Raw genomic sequence first — 19,379 nt, 5'->3', positions numbered from 1 at the left:
CGCGAGGTGTCTGTGTAATTCAGAGGTAGAGGACTTGTCAAGCTTGCTCTAGGCTCTGGGTTAGCTTCTCAGCACCTACACCTAGACCACCTCTCCCCACCCATACCCCCACCCCACAAAAACAAAACAAAACAAAACAAAAAACCAGTGAGGCAAAAAACTTCTTGGCTGTATTCTTAAGCATCTAAGAATACGTTCACACCAGAGTGTGGTGGCGCACACCTGTAATCCCAGCACTCAGGAGGCAGAGGCAGGTGGATCGCTGGTGAGTCCAAGGCCAGCCTGGTCTACAAAGTTAGTCCAGGACAGTCAAGGCTACACAGAGAAACCCTGTCTCAAAAAAACAGAACAAAACAACAAAGTTCTCAAGTACACTTTCTTCTCCCTTGCCCTATGCTTCACACCAATGACCTAACACTATCTATCTTACACTTTCTCCTAATCCAACCTGAAATTTTTGAAATAGAATGAGGTAGAAACAACCAATTACTAGCTATTGATTTATTGGTTGGTTTGGCGACTCGTTTAGAGCACTGCTTCTACTGCCTGTGTGCCAAGGACAACCTCACCAGCTATCTGGGACAGCGTCGTTGCCCTTAACAACATGCTGACTGGCACGTAAGCTTCCATAAAGTGCTTGCCCGCCCCACCTTGTGGCTTTAGAATATAAAATGAGAGTGCAACCTAGACTGGGCATGGAAGCCTTTCAGGAGCGGTTCTGGCTTGGGTCCACCAGTGACTGCTCCTCACTCCCACTCTCACTGGTGCCAGAGCACTATTCCAGAAAGATCCCCACAACATTTCTAGAGAGATCTAAGGAGATCTTCTTCACTTGACCCCAGCTGGTCCAGAAAGGTGGCCACTCCGGGGTCTCTCAGCTCACCAAAGGTCTCTGGAACTGGGAAGGGCATACCTCTGATGGTTTTCTAGGGTCCAAGTGGCCAAGGGGACTGTGAGACCCAGGACTGAGTGCACTATGAGAGCCGACCCAGACTGCCCTCTGCAGTTGACCATCTTAAAACAATCTCAGAATAGAGACATGAGCTCAGCGCCTACTCTGCTTCTGTGTGTCCTTCCCAGGGACATATCTCCAAGCCAGCCCTTTCTCAGAGAGCTGACCTTGTGACATAAATTAATCTGGAGAGCAACCTTGTCACCTTAGAGTGTGCTTCTACTGAGGAATGGTCCAGCCACGGGCCATCCCTCCACACTCCTCATGCTGTGATTGGAACTGCCCACACCAATAAAAACAGACTGTGATTCCTTGTGAAGATGGCCCCAGCCAGTGACAGCCTATGGACAAGTGGTCAGAGGACAAAAGAACAAATTGTGGATTGAGGAGAGGTGTTGGTTCTACCTTAAATACTGGTCATAGCTGGATGGTGGTGGTGCACACCTTTAATCCCAGCACTTGGGAGGCAGAGGCAGGCAGATCTCTGAGTTCGAGGCCAGCCTGGCCTACAGAGTGTGTTCCAGGATAGCCAAGGCTACACAGAGAAACCCTGCGTGGACAAACAAAAACAAAAACAAAACAAAAAACAAAAAAGCCCTCCACCTGAGAAAGGCATGCCTTAAAATGCTGGCTTTAGTAAATGTCAGCCATGAGCTCATTTGCCTGTCAGGACTGCTCAGTGTGTTTACATACAAGCCAAGTTATTTATACTGCAGTGTGAATGATTAACCAAAGCCTGACTAACAACACAAAAGGAGTGTGTTCAACAGGACCGCCTGATCAGGTCATAAGCCCAAAGTATAGGAAATGAAAAAGGCTGTACCAGACCAGTTAAAAGAACAATAGCCTTGAAGACACTTACTTTGCGTGCCCCAAAGGTATTACACCTGTTACCCCAGTTGCAGACTGGTACATTTAGGCCCTGATGTAGATGTGCTCCTGGGAAGCGAGGTTCAGCAACACTTACATCCCTTAGATTAAAGAAATAAGAGAACTCCTATGCTTTTACTAGTCCTTCTAGAAATGGCCTTGACAGGGTCATGACTGCTGGTGCCACTAGAATAGTCAGCCAACAAGTTCAGCATAGCTAGCTCTGTACTCAGACCAAGAAAAACTTAAGTATTGTTCGGGAAAACATAGTCACTCTTCGGAATGAAATAGATTCATGGACAGCAACAGTCCTCCAAAAGCCTAGAGGATTAGACTTGATTCCCACTAAGCAATTTTTTTTAAAACAAGGATTTAAACGAGGAACGCTGATTTTATGCTAATCATCAGGAATATCGCAAAATGCAGAAAAGTAATTTTTTTTTAAAGAATTAAGGCTAAAAGTACAAATGAGAGCTGCTGGAGCACAATACAGCTCCAAGAGCGCCATCCCACTTCTTCAGATAGATTCATAAGGTGTTATGAAGGTGATGAGGAACGAATGGAGTGGAATATGATATGAAAGACCAACTGTTATTGATTGATTTAGTGGCTGGCTTAATGCATCGCCTGGACTGCATATTTGCCAAGCCTGACTTCATTTGCTATCTGGAACAAAATGGCCCAGAGAAATAGCTCAAACAATAGGTCATATGTAAAATAAAATAAAATAATAAAAAACTTATTTTGGAGGGCTAGGGAGATGGTTTAGAGATTAAAAGCATTGGCTGCTCTTCCAGAGGACACCAGTTCCAATCCCAGCAACCACATGGCATCTCAGAACTGTCTGTAACCAATCTGACACCCTCACACAGATATAACTGCAGGCAAAACACCAGGCCACACAAAACAAGAGTAAATAGGTCATTTTAAAAAGTTTAAGAAAAAACTTTTCAGAACCGGGTGTGGTGGTACATGCCTTTAATCCCAGCACTTGGGAAGCAGAGACAGAACTCTGTGAGTTCAAGGCCAGCCTGGTTTACAAAGCGAGTCCAGGACAGCCAAGGCTACACAGAGAAACCCTGTCTCAAAAACAAAAACAAATGTTTAAGAAAATACTTTTCTATGCAGCCTCACTATAAATTCCCTAGCCAGTGTACCCCCCATGGTGGCTTACAACAGTGTATAATTCCAGTTCCAGGCACCTAGCTCCTCTTCTGACCTCACAGGGCAGCAGGCATGCATGTGATGCGCACACACTCATATGTACATCTGGCAAACACCTATACCCACAAAATAAAAAAAAACAAGAATAAAACCATAAAAAGCTACAGTGATGTATAAGGAACGAATGCTGATATTTGCCGATTTTAAGTGATTTCACCTGTTCTCAGAATTTTTTAGTAAATTCACCCCTCCCATAGCCCAAGTTGAAACCGCGCCCACCGCCACCCTAATATCCCTTGTGTTGCTTACAGGTTGTTCTCTATTCTGACCCTTAACCCCAAGTAGCCACAAATCTCTGTCTCTTCAGGTTTTCCTTTTCTGAACATTCCATATGAAGTTGTGTGATTTGAGGCCACTGTGTCTTTTTAGCGAGTTTCCAGGGCTCATCTACGTTGTGCGAATAGCTTTACAAATCTTCAGTTTATTTTTCACCTTTTAAAGTAGGGTCTTGTTATCTAGCTAGCCTTGAACTCCTAGGATGTATATTTTTCGTTTCTTTCCTTTTTTTTTTTACTTTTTTATTAAATATTTTTATATTTATATGTATAATTATATTATTACACATATATACAATGAACTACCTACAGCAAGAAGAACCATGAAACAATCAGGAATTACATAAATGTTATATTCTTAGTGGTTTGTCTACCTATATTTGGCAGCCTTGAGGAAAACATCTTTCCTATCTTGGTGCATCTAAAATTCTGAATGTAAATCAATATCTATCATAGCTTATCTTGTCAACTTAAACCATCTATCTAGACCCAAAAACATCTTAACTGCTAAACAACTAAGCTTGATTGTAAAACTAAACTATCTGGTCATCAACCCCATCAGAGACTTGAGAAGGATTAAAATTAATTACCTGAGTATATGGGGGTGCAGAGTAGCAGCTTCCCAAATGAGAAGACGACAGAGACAGTTTGCGACCTGAGCAGTCACCTAAAACTCTATAATGCTGGAGCATTGTCTTCAGCCTTCTGGCCCAATAATACTGACAGACATATTTGTGAGGTAGGAATGATTGAGGACTTGCTTACCCTGTCTTGTATATTTTGTTTCTTGTTGTTGCTGAAAAGCTATTTCATGTATAATCCACTTCTTGCTCATCGATGTCGCATTCAAAGGACATCTGGATGGTTCCATTTAGTGGCTATTATAAGCATTGCTGCAATGACCATTCTTTTACCATGCTCTTTGTTTGTTTTTGGCTTTTCCTACTGTAGACATGGCTGGCCTCAGACTCACAGAGATCTGCCTGCCTCTGCCTCCCAAATACTGGGATTAAAGGCATGCACTGCCACTTCCTGGCTTGCAAGATCTTTATGCAACTATAATTTCATTTCTCTGGGGTTCATGCTGAGGAATAAAGAATCTCCAGATCATATGCCAAATTCATGTTCAGCTCTTAAAGAAACTGCCAAACTCTTTTCTAAATTAACAGCACCATTTTACATGCCTACGAACAAGGTATGAAGGCTTTTGTTTTTATGACTCTTGAGTCTTCACCAATATATGTCACTATTTCAATATAGCCAAGATTTATTTTGTATTATTTTTATTTTGCGTGTGTGGGTGTTAGGGCTGTAGGTCTCTTTGCACCACGTGCATGCAGTGCCAATGGAGGCCAGAAGAGGGCATTGTATCCCTGAGGCTAGAGTTAGTATTGTGCACTGGCAAGTACATAAATCCAGAGTGTTTTGGAAAAACAGGCAATGCTCTTAAATTGCAAGCCATCACTTCAGTCCAACGCACTTGCTTTTTACATGCTTTTTATTGTATTAGATTAATACAATATTAAGCTTTGCCCCAACCTCACTTTCTTAATAGTGACTTTTTGAAGTGCAGAAGTCTTTTTAATTATGATAAATTTCATTTTATAGGTTTTGTTTCATTGGGGGGTCATTCTGACAAATCTTTACCAAATACAGTCACGAGATTGTCTCCTATGTCTTGTTTTTTGTATATCTTTAATTTTAGAATTTTATTGTTTTAACTTTACCAATAAATGTCATTTTGAACATGTGTAAAGTATTAGTAAGAAATGGGAGTAAAAGGTATGGTTAGAAATATCTGCACTTGTAATTTTATTAAAGTAAAACTCACTTCATAATGGTTATATCAATGTACACTACCAATTATAGCAAACAAATGTCTGTTACTCCCATGCATATGTGTTACCAATCTCTTGCTGAGGTGTGTCAATATAATTTTCAATATAATTGAGCTGTGCCAATAATTTTTAAGGGGGTATCTCAGAATAGGGCGGGGTTTTTGTTTGCTCGTCTAGTTGGTAGGTTTGAAGTAGCCTAGGTTAGCCTCAAACTCACTGGATAGTACAGGATGACGTTGACCGCTCAATACTCCTGCCTCCATGTCCCAAGTGCTGGAATTACAGCATACTCCACCTTGCCCCACTCAGTACAATTTTAATTTTCATTTTCCTTATTAAAACTAAGCATTAACCAGGATGCTTAGTTGTAGGATGTTTACTCTTACCACTGTATAAATAAAACTAAGTCCAATCCAAAATAGCACACTACCTGGCACCTAATATCTGATCAAAACTTCTTTTTTTTTTTTTTTAAACTTCTTAGACATTGTCATTGTTACTACTTCTAAGCTACGAAGAGCGGAACAGCTCCAAAAAGCCATAGGACACGTGGGAGCGTGAAAAAGCAGAAAGCCAGTCTGTGTGCAGAGCACAATATTGTATCCGTCCTCAAGCGATGGTTTTCCAAGGTGCAACTTCACATTCCTTTAAACGCCAAACCACTTAGCCATCGCCAGCCCCGCCCCACCCCGCCCTGCCGACTAGCCCAATCCCAAAGCCACTTCCGGCCCGCCCCCATGCTAGCCGCCCCCGAGCAGGGGGCGTGCGCGTGCGCGTGCGCCTTATCAGTGTTTTGACTGCCCTTAGTAGGCGAGGACCGACAACGCCCTACTTCCGGCGCGGACCCAACGAGCGCGGCGCTCAGCGATGACGTCAGCTCCGGTTGTCTTGCTGAGTCGGAAGTGGGAACCTTTAGGTCGCTGTGGCTGTGAGGTGTCGTTGCTGTCCTTTCAGGCTCTGGTAAGAGAGAAGGTATCTTGAGGCGGGGAGATGTTAAGACCGCGACCGTGGTTTCTCTTAAGCTATAGCCAGTCCAGGTCTCTGCATACTTGCTGTCCTCCAATGCTTGCCTGACCTGGGTCCCTCTTGAACTTCGACCCTGTCTGATCTAGAAACCCTTACGGTACTCCAGCGTCGGGTGTCTGCGCACATTTCCTTCTTTTTTTTTTTGTCAACCCCCTGCTAGAAAAGGCCCGAGTGTGTGCTGTGGCTGTCTATCAAGGTCCTGTGCAGGGTGGGTGGGTCTCCCTCTTGCCCACGAATCTCTTCCTGAACTCCAAAGGATGAAATACGAAGCGTGAACACAGAGAGCCAGATGCCAAGGAAACGAAATGAAGCTCGAGACTTAGTAATCAAACCAGTTGAGTGCGTGTTAACAAGATGTTGACGTTCAAGGCGAGTGATGGGTTCGTCGCTGTAACTTCTCAGTTTTGCTCGAGTTTTTCTTGCATTGAGAAGACATTTCTCTCTCTTTTAAAAAAATATTTATTTATTTATTACATATATAGTGTTCTGCCTGCATGTATATCTGTACACCAGAAGAGGGCCTTAGATCACATTATAGATGATTGTGAGCCACCATGTGGTTGCTGGGAATTGAACTCAGGACCTTTGGAAGAGCATCCAGTGCTCTTAACCTCTGAGCCATCTCCCCAGCCCCAAGAGAAGACATTTCTGAAATTGAGTGACCACAACTCAAAAGTTTTGTATTTAGTGGTGTTCCCTTTAGGATCCGTTTTTGTCTCCTAGAGCAAGAATGAGTTTCGTCTCGCTGTCATTGACTTTTTAATCCCAGATAGAAGACTACATAAGATAATATGAGACCCATGACGGAATGCTAGGGTTTGTTGGAAGTGGGTTTTTTTGTTTCTTTCTTTCTTTGTTTTGTTTTTCGGTCGTTTTTGTGTTTGATGAGGTCCTTCTAGATGGCAGATAAATGTGTTACAAGGATTTTTGTTAACGCATATAGTACTGAAGGTATTTCTAGATAGACATGTTACAGTGGGGACATTTTAAAATTCCAAAATAGAGACTTTATGGAGTATGGTTTAATAAAGCCTAATTTGGGCTGGGGGAAGAGGGTTGCTGGGATTGGAACCCAAGCCCTGGCGCATACTAAGTTCTCTAACACTATACCACCCCAAACCCCACCCTACCCCACCCCACACCACTCCACCTCATGCATAGAGCTTGGTTTCAACAGTCACAGTTTCTCAGTGTTACAGATAGTTCTACTTTAAAACTGGATCAGACATGACCTTAAAATATTTTCCTATAAAAGTAGACTTTTGCAGTAGGTATACAGAGTGAAATTACTTACTGAAAATGGGACGACTCCAAAAGCTTTGAAGGGCTGGTGCATGTACCCTCCCAAAAGCTTACAAGAGAGTGGGGGTGCTTCTGTATGGCAACTGAAAACAAGAGGTTTGTTTTCATTATTGTTACTCTTTCTTTTTAAGAAGAAGACTTTACTTTTTATGTATGTGTGCATGTGTGTTTCTGTGTTTGTGTACTATGCATGTGTGCAAGTGCCCCCACAAGTAGAGGAGATTGGATCTCCAAAAGCTGGAGTTACAGAAAGTTGTGAGCTGCCCAACATGGGCGCTGGGAACTGAACTCTGGCCCTGTAGAAGAGCAGCAAGTGCTCTCAGCCACTGGGCCAGTCCTCTTTCTCTCTTGTAACGGGTTTATTTACGGTGCACATCTGTAAGAGTGTGTGGATGCCCACAGAGCAGAAGCAGCCGTCAGAGCTCTTGGAGTTGCAGGCATTTGGGTGCCGCTCTGTTATGGGGACCAGGATCCAGACTCTGGCCCTCTGCTAGAGCGGTGACCTCTCCTAAATGAGCCGTCTCTTCAAGCCCTTACTTACTTATTTCTGAGTCAGGGTCTCACTGTGTCGCCCCGACTGGCCTTGACACCAAGAGCCTCCTGCTTCCACTCCCCAAATGCAAGGGTTGCAGGATGCACCACTATCCTCACACTGAGAAATTTGAAATAGGTAAAGTGAGTGTGAAAACAAATGTCGAAGTTCCATTTCACCAGGCTTTTCTTTTCTTTACAGGCGCTTTCATGTCCATGTGTAAGCTCAATGACTAAGTCTAGCCTGGAATCCCCACAGAGGTTCTCGCCAGGTGACCGGCCCTTCCTTTTCCCGTAAGTTGCTACACAATTTAGCCTTGCTTCTAAAGAAAGATATCCTCTGTACCGACTTAGAGTGGAAATGAAAAAGACATTCAGTGGGGTAGGCAAAGCCATTTCCTGTTTTTACCAGTTGTTCTCATCTTCCTTTTTGTTCTTATTATGAACCACGCTGCTCATAAGCAACCGAAAGGAGGAAAAAGATTGTTCGTACACTTCCAGGTCACAGTCTGTCACTGAGGGAGGTCAGGGCAAGAGTATAAGCTAGGCCTTGAAGCAGAAACTGTGGAGAAACTCTGCTTGCTGGCTGACGTACAGCTAGCTTTCTTACGCATCCCAGGATTGCCTGCCCAGGAAATGGTGCCGCTCCCGGGGCCGAGCCCTCCTGTACCAATTCACAGGCAAGACAATTCCCCGCAAAGAAATGTCCACGGGCCAGTCTGATCTGGGCGATCTCTCAGTCAAGGCTCTCCTCTTAGAGGACTCCAGGCTGTGTCAAAGATGACATGCTGACTAGGACAGAATTTGAGGTGACAGCAGGCTTATTTTCATTCTCTCTTCTACACACGCTGAGGTACTGAAGAGCCACAGTATCTGGCCTGGGAGCTTGACCTGCTGCTGTATCTCCAGTCAAGTAATAAGTGTGTACCTTGAAGTAGATTTTGAGTAATGCTGTGGTTACACGGGGCTCAGAAGTAACCCCTGGAAGATAGAGCCATTCAGTGAACAATTGCTCAGTCGTTGTGGTTTTGAAGGGTAGTGTCAGCACAGAAGAAATAATAATCAGATAGGAACTTATATTCAAGGCTCCTGGAGTCTAGCAAAGCAGATCTGCATAGGAGTGCAGTGTAGAAGTTTTTAAATCCCACTATAAGCAGGGATAAGATGTAATAGAAAGTTAGCATCTTTTTAAAAGGAAGAGTATAGAACTGACATGGAAACTATCCCATTTCTGGAGCTGGGCTCTCTCTTGATAGTCTGGAGAGCCTGGGTCCTATGTTCTATATTCCTGGCTCTCAGCGTCATTTTACATTTGTGATACAGATCATTGTCTCCCGTCTTATGATCTGGACCCTTCAGTTGTTTTTTTTTTTTTTTTTTTTTTAATGTAAAATAACTCAAGCCAGACATTGTGAGACGTGCTTATAATCTTAGCACTTGGAGACTGAAGCAGAAGAATCACTTAGGTTCAAGGACAGCCTGGGCTACACAGTGAGACCCTGGATGCCTCAGTGGGTGGGTAAGAGCTAGTGATATGCAAACATGAGGACCTGAGTTCAAATCCTATACAGAGCTATATTTGTCTACATGTACAGCTGTACCCCTAGCACTATGGGGAGTGGAGACAGGAGGATGGATAGTGCTTTCTGGCTGTCATCTTTGCTCCAGGTTGAATAAGCGAGCCTGTCTCAAGGAAATAAGGAGAGTGATGGAGCAGGACCCCAGCATCCTCCATTGGCCTCCAAACCTGCATACATGTATGCCACACACCTGTATCACACGAACATACACACTTATATCACACATACATACACACACAGAATTGGAACAACCTTATTTAACTGGGTAATTTGTTGTCTTTAATAACTGAAAAGTCTGGAAAGTTCTGTTTTCCTGTGTGGTAGCTTAATTTAGGAGTAGGCATTTTTAGATGGTATAAAGTAGCAACTCTAGGGTTTTGTTTTACTAACCCAGCAACTCAAGAAGAAAAAGAGTTCCCTTCTCTATAGATTCAGCCCAAAGTCAAAGACAGTGTTCGCTGATTCCTAGAAGCTGGATAAGAGTCTTTTGCCCACTCTTGGATCCATCACTTTGTCTTCCATGCTCCTTCCTGGGGCTTATGGATGAGATCAACACATCTGGACATATGCTTGAATGGTGTTAGCGTACTTTTAAAAACCTATTTTAATATAGCTTTTTACGCCTGTACCTCCCTTCTCCACCCCTTATCCCTTCCTACACCAGGTGGGAGAGAAAGAAGACTAGTGGGGAGATGGGGTATAGTTCTCCTAGACTGCTTCCTGCTGCTGAGGGTCGTCAGGCTCCTTGGGGCAAGTCCAGTCTTCATCCCGGGAGGTCTCCAATTTCTCGTCAAATGCATTAACAGCACCCAGGAGCAGCAGGCAGAGCAGCGGGCTTCCTCCTCAGAGTCCCCTCCTTCTGTCCTGCTCTAGCATTATTTCCTCTCAGAGTCCTCAGAATTAACCTATCTGCAGCCAGCAAAGAGCCCCTCTCAGAGCCCGCAGGAGGTAGATAGTCTGCTGCTGTGGACAATCTGAATCAGCCCATATCCCGCACCTGGGATCAAAACAAAACCATAACCGAGTTTTGAAAACACCAAAACTTATTGATGCTTAGAGGGAAAAACCAAGGGTTGTCGCGTTGAGGGGAAGAGTGGTAATAGTCCAGAGACAAAACAACAAGAATTCACTATACTTCCTGCCATCTTGTAGAATCCAGGATACCTTGGGTAGGGGCAACAGTGATAGTCTGCCAACAACAGACAGGTCAGGATGGCATCACGTGAATTAAAGGTGAATTAAGCTTATCCACTGGTTAATAGACAAATGGCCTCTCAAGGACTGCTAATTCCAATATAAAAACGATAATTTTTATTAAGCTAAACTCAATATGCATGGCCAAAAAAAAAAAAAAAAAAAGCAAAGCAGCTCTAACAGTTCATTTCCCTGCACCATTCTGAGAGGAGACTAACCCAGCTAGCTGTCACTGCGGCTACTTAGCTTTTCGCTCTTATGCAGAAAAAATAGCAGAGGCCTGAAGTAACTGATGGAAATACTCCAAAGTGCCATGAAGTATTATAAATTCTTCAATAACTAAGGGTAACCTTTCCAACTTGTGTTAGCTTTTGTTAATGTGATTGTATAAGGAATGGACTGAACGTAAGCTAAGCATGGTGATTTGTTCCTGTAATCTCAGCACTGGAGGGGCTGAACAAGAGGATCATGAGTTTAGGCCAGCCTTGGCAAGACTGGCCGTGCTAGCACTCAGGAGGCAGAGGCAGGAGAGTCATAAGCCATCGAGTTCCAGGGAACCTTCGGCTTTATAGTGGGGCCCTGTCTCAAAAACACAGACTAATTAATTAGCTAAAGGTAGCTCAAGTGTTTTTCCTCCTCTCTATCCTTGTAGCCTCATCTCTGAGCTGTTATATCTGCTTTACTGTCTAGTCTGCCTGACAGCTGAATTTGTTTCTTGAATTTAAAAAAAAAAAAAGATAAGCAATAAAAATTAATATAGGATCAAACAAAGATTAGGCAGACATGATGCATGCTAGAAACCCCAGTACTCTGGAGGCTGAGGCAGGAGGATCATGAGTTCAAGGCCAACCTAGGCTATATAACGAGATCCTGTCCCATTTTAACAGAAAAGAATAAAAATACCAAACAAAAGAATGTTTAGGTTTTAGTTGAAAGGTCTGTAGTTTTTTTTTTAATTATGTATTTATTTTATGTGTATGGATGTTTTGCCTGCACATATGTCTGTGTACCATATGCATGCCTGGTGCCTCAGAAGAGGACATCAGATACTGGGGCCTAGAGTTAGAGACAGTAGTGAACTGCCATGTGGGTGCTGGGTATTGGACCTAAGTCTTCTTGAAGAGGAGCAGTTGTTTATAGTCCCTGAGCCATCTCTTCGGCTGCAGATCGTTAGTTTTAAACCTGTAAGTAGAATTAGGTTAGGTTACTTAATATGGATAAGAGATCCACACACAGCTAATCTGATTCGGGCCTTGATTTAGCATTCCAGATCTGAGTGTCAAGCCAGACGTGGGTGGTGCATGCTTGTAATCCTAGCACTTAGGTGAAGGCGGAAGAATTAGGAGTTTAAGATCTTCCTCATCTACATAGTGAATTTGAGGCCCATCTTTGTATCATGAAAACCAGCCTTTTAAAAAAGAAGACATCTGGCCAGGCATGGTGGCGCACTCCTTTAATCCTGCACTCTGGAGGCAGAGGCAGGCAGATCACTGAGTTCAAGGCCAGCGAGGACAGCCAAGGCTACACAGAGAAACCCTGTCTTGGAAGGAAAAAAAAAAGACAGATCTGAGTTTCTGTGCAGCTAAGGAAGTCCCAGCTGCAACCCTGAGTTGTAGCAGTCTGGGCAGGTGCCGCTTGTCCTCCGCATATGAATGAAATGCATGCAGCTGTGGAAACCAGATACACAAGAATTCCTCTTTAAAAAGAGAGGGTGTGAACGTGAATGGCAGCTAGTCTGTCAGCTTGAGGCTTGTGGAAATCCATAATTCTCAGTGTATGTCACAGTGCTGCGTTTAATGAGAAATTGCAGTAGTCCTTTCTTTTTAACCTATTTTTCTCTCTCTTTTTTTCTTTTTTGGTTTGTTTGTTTGTTTGTTTTGAGATAGGGTTTCTTTGTGTAGCCCTGGCTGTCCTGGACTCAGTTTGTAGAGGAGGCTGGCCTCAAACTCACAGCAATCCACCTACCTCTGCCTCCGGAGTAGCCTTTCTTTCTTTCTTTTCTTTTCTTTTCTTTTTTTTTTTTTTTTTTTTTTGTTGTTGTTGTTGTTGTTGTTGTTGTTGTTTGTTTGGTTTTGGTTTTTTGTTTTGGTTTTTGGAGACAGGGATTCTCTGTGTAGTCCTGGCTGTCCTGGACTCAGTAGCCCAGGCTGGCCTCGAACTCACAGCAATAGCCTGCCTCTGCCTCCCGAGAGCTGGGATTAAAGGTGGGCACCACCACACCGGGCTCGAGTAGCCTTTCTTATAGGTATAGGAAATGGAAACATGGCAGCCAATCAGTGTAGTCACTAACTCTTCAGCCTTTTGAGTTTTAGCTGTGTCTAGTTGGTAGGTTTGTAACCATCTTGCCAAAAATGTCTTGAGTTTGAGAACAGGAATGGTCCAAAGTATTTTCAATGTATAGTTTTCAAGAATTAGGAAAAGAAACAGTGGTGTGTATATTACGATTGTGTTTTCTGCCCTTCTGAGTCTAATTCCTGTCCTTTACGTAGCCCCTCCTCCTAGGTCTGGATGGAGGATACCTTAAAGTGAAATGACAGACCAGGACAATAACAACAACATCTCGAGTAACCCCTTTGCTGCTCTTTTTGGCTCCCTGGCTGATGCCAAGCAGTTCGCAGCAATCCAAAAAGAGCAGCTGAAGCAGCAGTCCGGTGAGTAGATGAGCCAAAAGCAGCAGATGCCACGGCCTGGAACCAGGCCTTCCCAGAGAAAGGGGTCTTTTGGGACATTAACCACAATTAGAACTTAAGTTTAGGGCAGAAGTTGATTTGCTTTTATTTTCTGTCTGTCTGTCTTGTCTTTTTGTGAAGGCAAAAGTTGGTTTGTTCCTGGTTTTCATAGCTGGTTTCGTTTGGGACCCTCCCCCTGTGCTGTCCTCTCCCTTGCATGAAAAGAGATGGGCTAACAGGGGCTTCACAGGGCACTGGCCAGTTGTGATCCCAGAGCTGTCAAATTGTTCAATCAAAGGGAAAAAGTGGTTTGTTAGTAGATTTTTAACATAGGATACCAAAGTGGTGTGGTAAGTAAGCACTCAGGGTAGGGGCCACCTTGTCCTCGCATATGAATGAAGTGCATGCAGTTGTAGAAACCAGATATACAAGAATTATTTTTTAAAAAAGAGAGAGAGAGTAGTTCCTAACCCAGCACTTTATAAGCCCTCGGTGAAGTGTGTCTTTGCTTCCGCTGAGTTCTCCTTTGAGGCTCACTGCTGTTGGGACAGACTGCTGAGAATCAGATCCTTAGCTTTAATATGAAAAAGAGAAAACAAAACTCCGAATAATCCTTTGCTACCCAGAAAAATGGCTTTCCTCATTTGGAACTAAATGTAAAATTGAGGACAGCTTCTATCTATTTGGAGACAGAACAAAGGAATTAGAATACATTTCTTCTTTTTTTTTTTTTTAAGATTTATTTATTTATTACATATACAGTGTTTTGCCTGTGTATGCACCTGCACATCAGAAGAGGGCACCAGATCTCGTTTGAGATGATTGTGAATTATCATGTGGTTTCTGGGAAATGAACTCAGGACCTTTAGAAGACTAGATAGTGCTCTTAACCTCTGAGCCATCTCTCCAGCTCCCTAGAATGCATTTCTAAAACACATTGTCCCCTGGGGAAAAAAATCACAATCTTTCAAACTAAAAATGACCTCCCCCTTCCCTCAAAATAGTGTTTTTTATTTTGATAAAAGGAGAAACGGCTTACATTTTCCCTTCATTTACTTAAAAAGTATATAGTTCAGGTGTGTTGCTGAGTTTTGGCCTTAGAGAGTGGAATTAAATAAACAGGAGTGAAAAAGCAGAGAGATAAGAAAAGGTTATAGGTGAAGTGAGTGAAAGTAAGTGCTCGGTGTTTTTAACTGGCCATAAACAGGCTCAAGGCTGGGCTGAGAGCATCAAGAAACCAGACAGTGGCGACGAGGCAGGCACATGTTACTGTCTTGGTATGTCATCACCTTAGTTTGTTTACACCGAGTTCATCATGCCACTAGGTCCAACCTGTTTGTCACCAGCAATTAGTATTCTGCCAGAACCTTTGGCCTCCTGTGCTGAGCTCAGGTCTACTCATCTCACACATGGAAGTATCTCTTACTTCTGAGTTTGCTCCAGATTTTCAGAATACCACTTTGTCAATAAAGAAAAGCAGTTGTAAACCTGTGTAGTTCCTAGTGACTAGCACTACCTTTATAAGGGCATTTCTGTGAGTGCCCTTGAGGCAGTCTTTGAGGTGTTCTATAAAACATTAAAGGAATTCAGTTGATAAGGAAAAAGAAAAAAAGAAAAAAAAGCTAGAAGACAAAATGTAACAATTTAAATATCAAATGATAAAAATTCCAGTCCCAGTAGTCTATAGAAAAGTGCCCATTAAAACTACAGTTAGGAGCTGGCGGTGGCTCAGTGACTGAAGGCACCTGCTCCCAAACCTGAGGTCCTGAGCTCAGTCCCTGGGACCCACATGGTAGAAAAAAAAGAAAGAAAAAAGACTTCAACAAGTTGTCCTCTGAACTTGCATGTGCTCTGTAGCAGGCATGAAACCATATATACCCACTCTAAATAAATGTAATTTTAAAAAATTAAACGATTAGATTCTTGTTTGTTTGTTTAAAACCTCATTCCCATCTTTATTTTTGGTCATAAGCATGTTTTAACAGCCCCAGTTCATGTATATAACTTTTAACATCAAAAGCAATACAATCTTTTTAGAAAATTGCTTAATATTCACTTCACTTTCAAATAATTGTTAGTAACAGAGTGGACCAGTCTGTTTCCACATAATACTGTCAGTTACAGTCAAGGTGAAGACACAGAAACATACTGTTCTGCCCTGTCATACACGCACAGCAATAAGTTCTTGATTTTTAAGTGGAGGTTTGCCTACTTTAGCATCAACAGTGGTACCAGCCCCTAGAACTTGAAAAGCAAAATCTCTTCATACACATGATGATGTGTATGTCCACCTCGGAAAATGCACTCAGCAGAATTAGCGAGGTACTTGGACAGTGTAGTGGTGGCATTTTTCTCAAGTAGCTTGAGCATTTGGGGGATGTAAGTTAGCTTTTTAACACTGCCCACTTCCCATCCCTTAGTGGCAGGTACCACCTAGTTCAGCATTTCAAACAGCGGGTGCTCAATATGCTGGCAACCTCCCCATACTGTGTGGTATGCTTACTGAGTGGACCCATGTGAAAGAGTGTGATTTCAGGGTCCAATTAAGGTACATGAACCATGGACGTGACTTAAAATAGTTCATATAACTCTCCCTAAAGAAAGCTTGTTAGTGCCTGGTGGGTGTCAAATTGATGGTATAGTGTTAAAACTGGCCAAAAAAAAAAAAAAAAAAGACCCAGCACCCAAGGCTCCCAAAACATAATGTTGAACCATCTCCACTGGAGGCTGTCAGTAATCAGAAGCTTTCACACCTGAGGGGCCAGACTTCTCTCTGAAGTGTACAGAAGTGTGAGGAGCTTCCATGCTCAGGGATTGTGAGTGTTTAGTTTTCTTCAAGTGAAACAGCTAGTGCTACAGAGGTGATATAACTTACCAAGTTCACTTTGAAGTCCCAGACAAAAGAACAAGGTTATTTATTTTCAACTGTATCGCTAGACCTGTCTAAAGTTTATAATTCAGGCTCGCTTCTACCTGCTTTCGATGTCTCATCAATCTCATCTTTTGTATCATGAGGATATTGATATGTCCAAACTCCCTTTGGCCCAGTGGCATCTATTGCCACATCAATGACCGAATCGGGAGTGACCCATCTCAGGAACAAGAGGAGGAGATAGCTGAACACAGCCAGCAAAGCAAAAATGTGGCCTGTGACTGGGCCACAGTGAGAGGTGAGCCTGTTCAGCCTCCTGTGCATCGGCAGCACGGTTTCATTTGCCACCCTCTCATACACCTTCTCAGTTCGCTCTGCCACGTTCCGCCAGGTGTAGCAAGCCTTTACTACTCTGTGGATATTTTCTGGAGCTGGCAATGTCCCTGACTTCACTTGGGAAATAGCTTTTTCCAGCCCTTCACACAAAGATTTTACCGAAGGCTCACATAAAATAATAAGGTTCTCCGGAAGGACTTCAGGAATCCCACCAACCTTGGTGCTGACGACCTGTAGACCACAGCTGGCAGCTTCCAGGATACCCATGCAGAAGGCTTCAGTCAGGGAGGTGTTAAGAAAAATATGTCCTTGGATTAAGACATTTCTGACATCCTTGTGTTCTAAAGCTCCCAAAAGATGCACCCTGGAATGTAGTTGGTATCTTTCCCGTACTTCTTCCAAAATGATACTCTTTGGTCCCTCTCCTCCAATTAAGAAGGTTAGCTCAGGATATTTCTGACAGAGTTCAGGTATTATGCCACTGAGCAGATCGATGCCTTTTCTGTAAGTGAGTCTGCTGATGACAGCAATAGTTACCATACTGCTGGGCTTCCTAAGTGGTCCTGGGGTGAAGTCAGTAGGATCTACAGCGTTAGGAATGACGGACACTCTTTCAGGATTCAGTGCTGCTCTTAGTACAGTGTTTTCCTTACTGGTGTAAGAGACACAAATGATGTGGTTTGTGTCCCCAAGAGACACAGTTAGAAGCTTGTTTGTAAGCACAGCGCTGACATCAGCAAATCCAAAAAGGGAATGGTCCGTGAAGACTGTCTGAAGCCCCATTGTCTTGGCGTGGAAGAGAGCATCATGGGCCATGGCAGAAAAAGAACTGTGAGAATGGACGATTGTAACTCTCTCCCGAACAAATATGTACCTGAGCAATGGCAGACTGTGAAAGAGAGTCGTGGCTGTAGATTGGTTGTACATGACTTTGAGAGGCAAATAATAAACTTTGAGGCCATTGGTGAGATAACGGATGCCTTTTCGATTTCCATAAGCATGGGTGATAATTATAACCTTGTGCCCTCTCTCAATGAGGCACTGAGAGAGCTGGTAAATGTGGCTTTCCACACCTCCCATGTTTGGGTAGAAAAAGTCTGACACCATGCATATATTATGTGAAGGGGTCCTGTTATTGGAAAGATTTCGAGAGCTAAACTGGGAAGGCCTCACTGAGGGAGGCTGGCCATGCCCACCTCCTTTATAGGCCATGCTGAGTTGGTTCAAGAATCAGTTCCCAATGTAAGCCAGTTAAGAAATGTGTCTTCTGAGCCAGGCATGGTGGTGCACGCCTTCAATCCCAGCACTCGGGAGGCAGAAGCAGGTGGCTCTCTGTGAGTTCGAGGCCAACCTGGTCTACAAAGTGAGTCCAGAACAGCCAAGACTATAAGAGAAACCCTGTCTCAAACCTGCCCTCGTTAAGTGTGTCTTCTGTCACTTGGAGTTCATACTACATTCAGTGTTCTCCTTAGTGAAGGGTAGTAATGCTCAAATGGTCCTTCACTTTTTTTTCTTGACCTTCCTTGTGGTTATGTAGGTCTTTCCTCCATGAGCACCCTCTTCTCAGTGTAGATTCCACTATTCCCAGGCCGCCTCTGTAATTAGATGGAATTTTATTAAAATTAAAAGGGATATTTCCTTACTCCTAGCTAAGTGTGTAGAAAAAAGCAGTTTCTCTGAGAACAACTTTAAAATGCTTAAGCTTTTTCAAAGTTTCAAAGTATTACATCCATTTAGTGTGTATGTATGTGCACGAGTAAGGAGGATCACTTGCCGTATTCGGTTCTTGCCTTCCACCAATGGGTTCCAAGGGCTGAACTCAGGCCACCAGCTTCGCAGCAAATGCCTTTATCTGCTAAGCGATCACACCCACCCTCAGGTTCTCACGCTCTCTGAGCCAGCAAAACTACTCACCCAAATGAACAAAAACAACTAGACCACATTCAGTGCTGCCTTCCTAAGACCATGAAGCCCCGGGCGGCTCGCAAGCTCCTGCGATGAATAAGCATTGGCCTTAAGTGGCTAGCAAAGTCATAAGAAAGGCAAAAATATATGGCAGTGCACCTGTTAACAGGAATGAGGTGAGCTGGGCCTGCTGCTAGTATAGGCCTGTAATCCCAGCTCCTGGAAAGGCTAAGGTAGGACCAGGAATTCAGGCTATCTTCCTCTATGTAGTTTAAGGCTGGCCTGGGCAACATAAGACACTGTTTCAGAAAAACAAAAAACAGGGCTGGGGATAGAGTTCACTTGGTGAAGTTCTTGCCTAGCTCTGAGTTTAACCCCTGGAGCCACTAAGAACAGGCATGGTGTGCACCCCTTTAATTCTAGTAATTTGGTGGTAGAGACAGGGATTAGAAGGATTACATTATCCTTCCAGGAAGTTTGAGGAAAAACAGGAGACCTTGTTTCAAAAAACAAAATTTAAAGCTAATTGAAGGACTAAAGAGATAACCCCGTGGTTAAGAGCACCGACTGCTCTTCCAGAGGTCCCAGGTTCAATTCCTCACACCCACATGGTGTCTCACAAGAATCTATAACTGCAGTCCCATGGGATCTGATGCCCTCTTCTGGTGTGCAGGAAACACCTGTATACACGAAAATAAATAAATAAATTTTTAAAGCCAGTTGAGAGGCTGGTAAGATAATTCAGTGGGCAAAGGCACTTGGTTCCAGTCCTGATGACCTGAGTACAATCCTTGGAAGGAGAGAA

General features: G+C 43.4%; 2 protein-coding genes across 2 annotated transcripts in view; one reads left to right on the top strand and one right to left on the bottom strand.

Moving 5' to 3' along the window:
- The first annotated feature begins 8,232 nt into the window (after positions 1-8,232).
- The window catches only part of Ube4a (ubiquitination factor E4A), a 41,345-nt gene continuing 30,198 nt past the window's right edge, over positions 8,233-19,379 (top strand). The window contains exons 1-2 of the mRNA XM_051156323.1: positions 8,233-8,312; positions 13,282-13,443. Of these exons, the coding sequence (XP_051012280.1) occupies positions 13,323-13,443 (121 nt within the window). The 5' untranslated portion in view covers positions 8,233-8,312; positions 13,282-13,322. The remainder of the gene's footprint in view (positions 8,313-13,281; positions 13,444-19,379) is intronic.
- Positions 16,135-18,254, bottom strand: LOC127198387 (phosphatidylinositol N-acetylglucosaminyltransferase subunit A-like). The gene has a single exon (XM_051156324.1). It carries the CDS (start codon positions 17,879-17,881, stop codon positions 16,412-16,414), a length of 1,470 nt encoding a protein of 489 aa, XP_051012281.1. The 5' UTR covers positions 17,882-18,254; the 3' UTR covers positions 16,135-16,411.

This window comes from Acomys russatus, chromosome 14 (assembly GCF_903995435.1).
Source record: "Acomys russatus chromosome 14, mAcoRus1.1, whole genome shotgun sequence".
Classification (NCBI taxonomy): Eukaryota; Metazoa; Chordata; class Mammalia; order Rodentia; family Muridae; genus Acomys; species Acomys russatus.
Note: the sequence above shows the minus strand (reverse complement) of the source record. Positions and strands in the feature narration are given on the sequence as shown.

Excerpts from the sequence above, each read along its gene's own strand:
- LOC127198387 (XM_051156324.1), bottom strand. The coding sequence starts at position 17,881 with ATGGCCTATAAAGGAGGTGGGCATGGCCAGCCTCCCTCAGTGAGGCCT.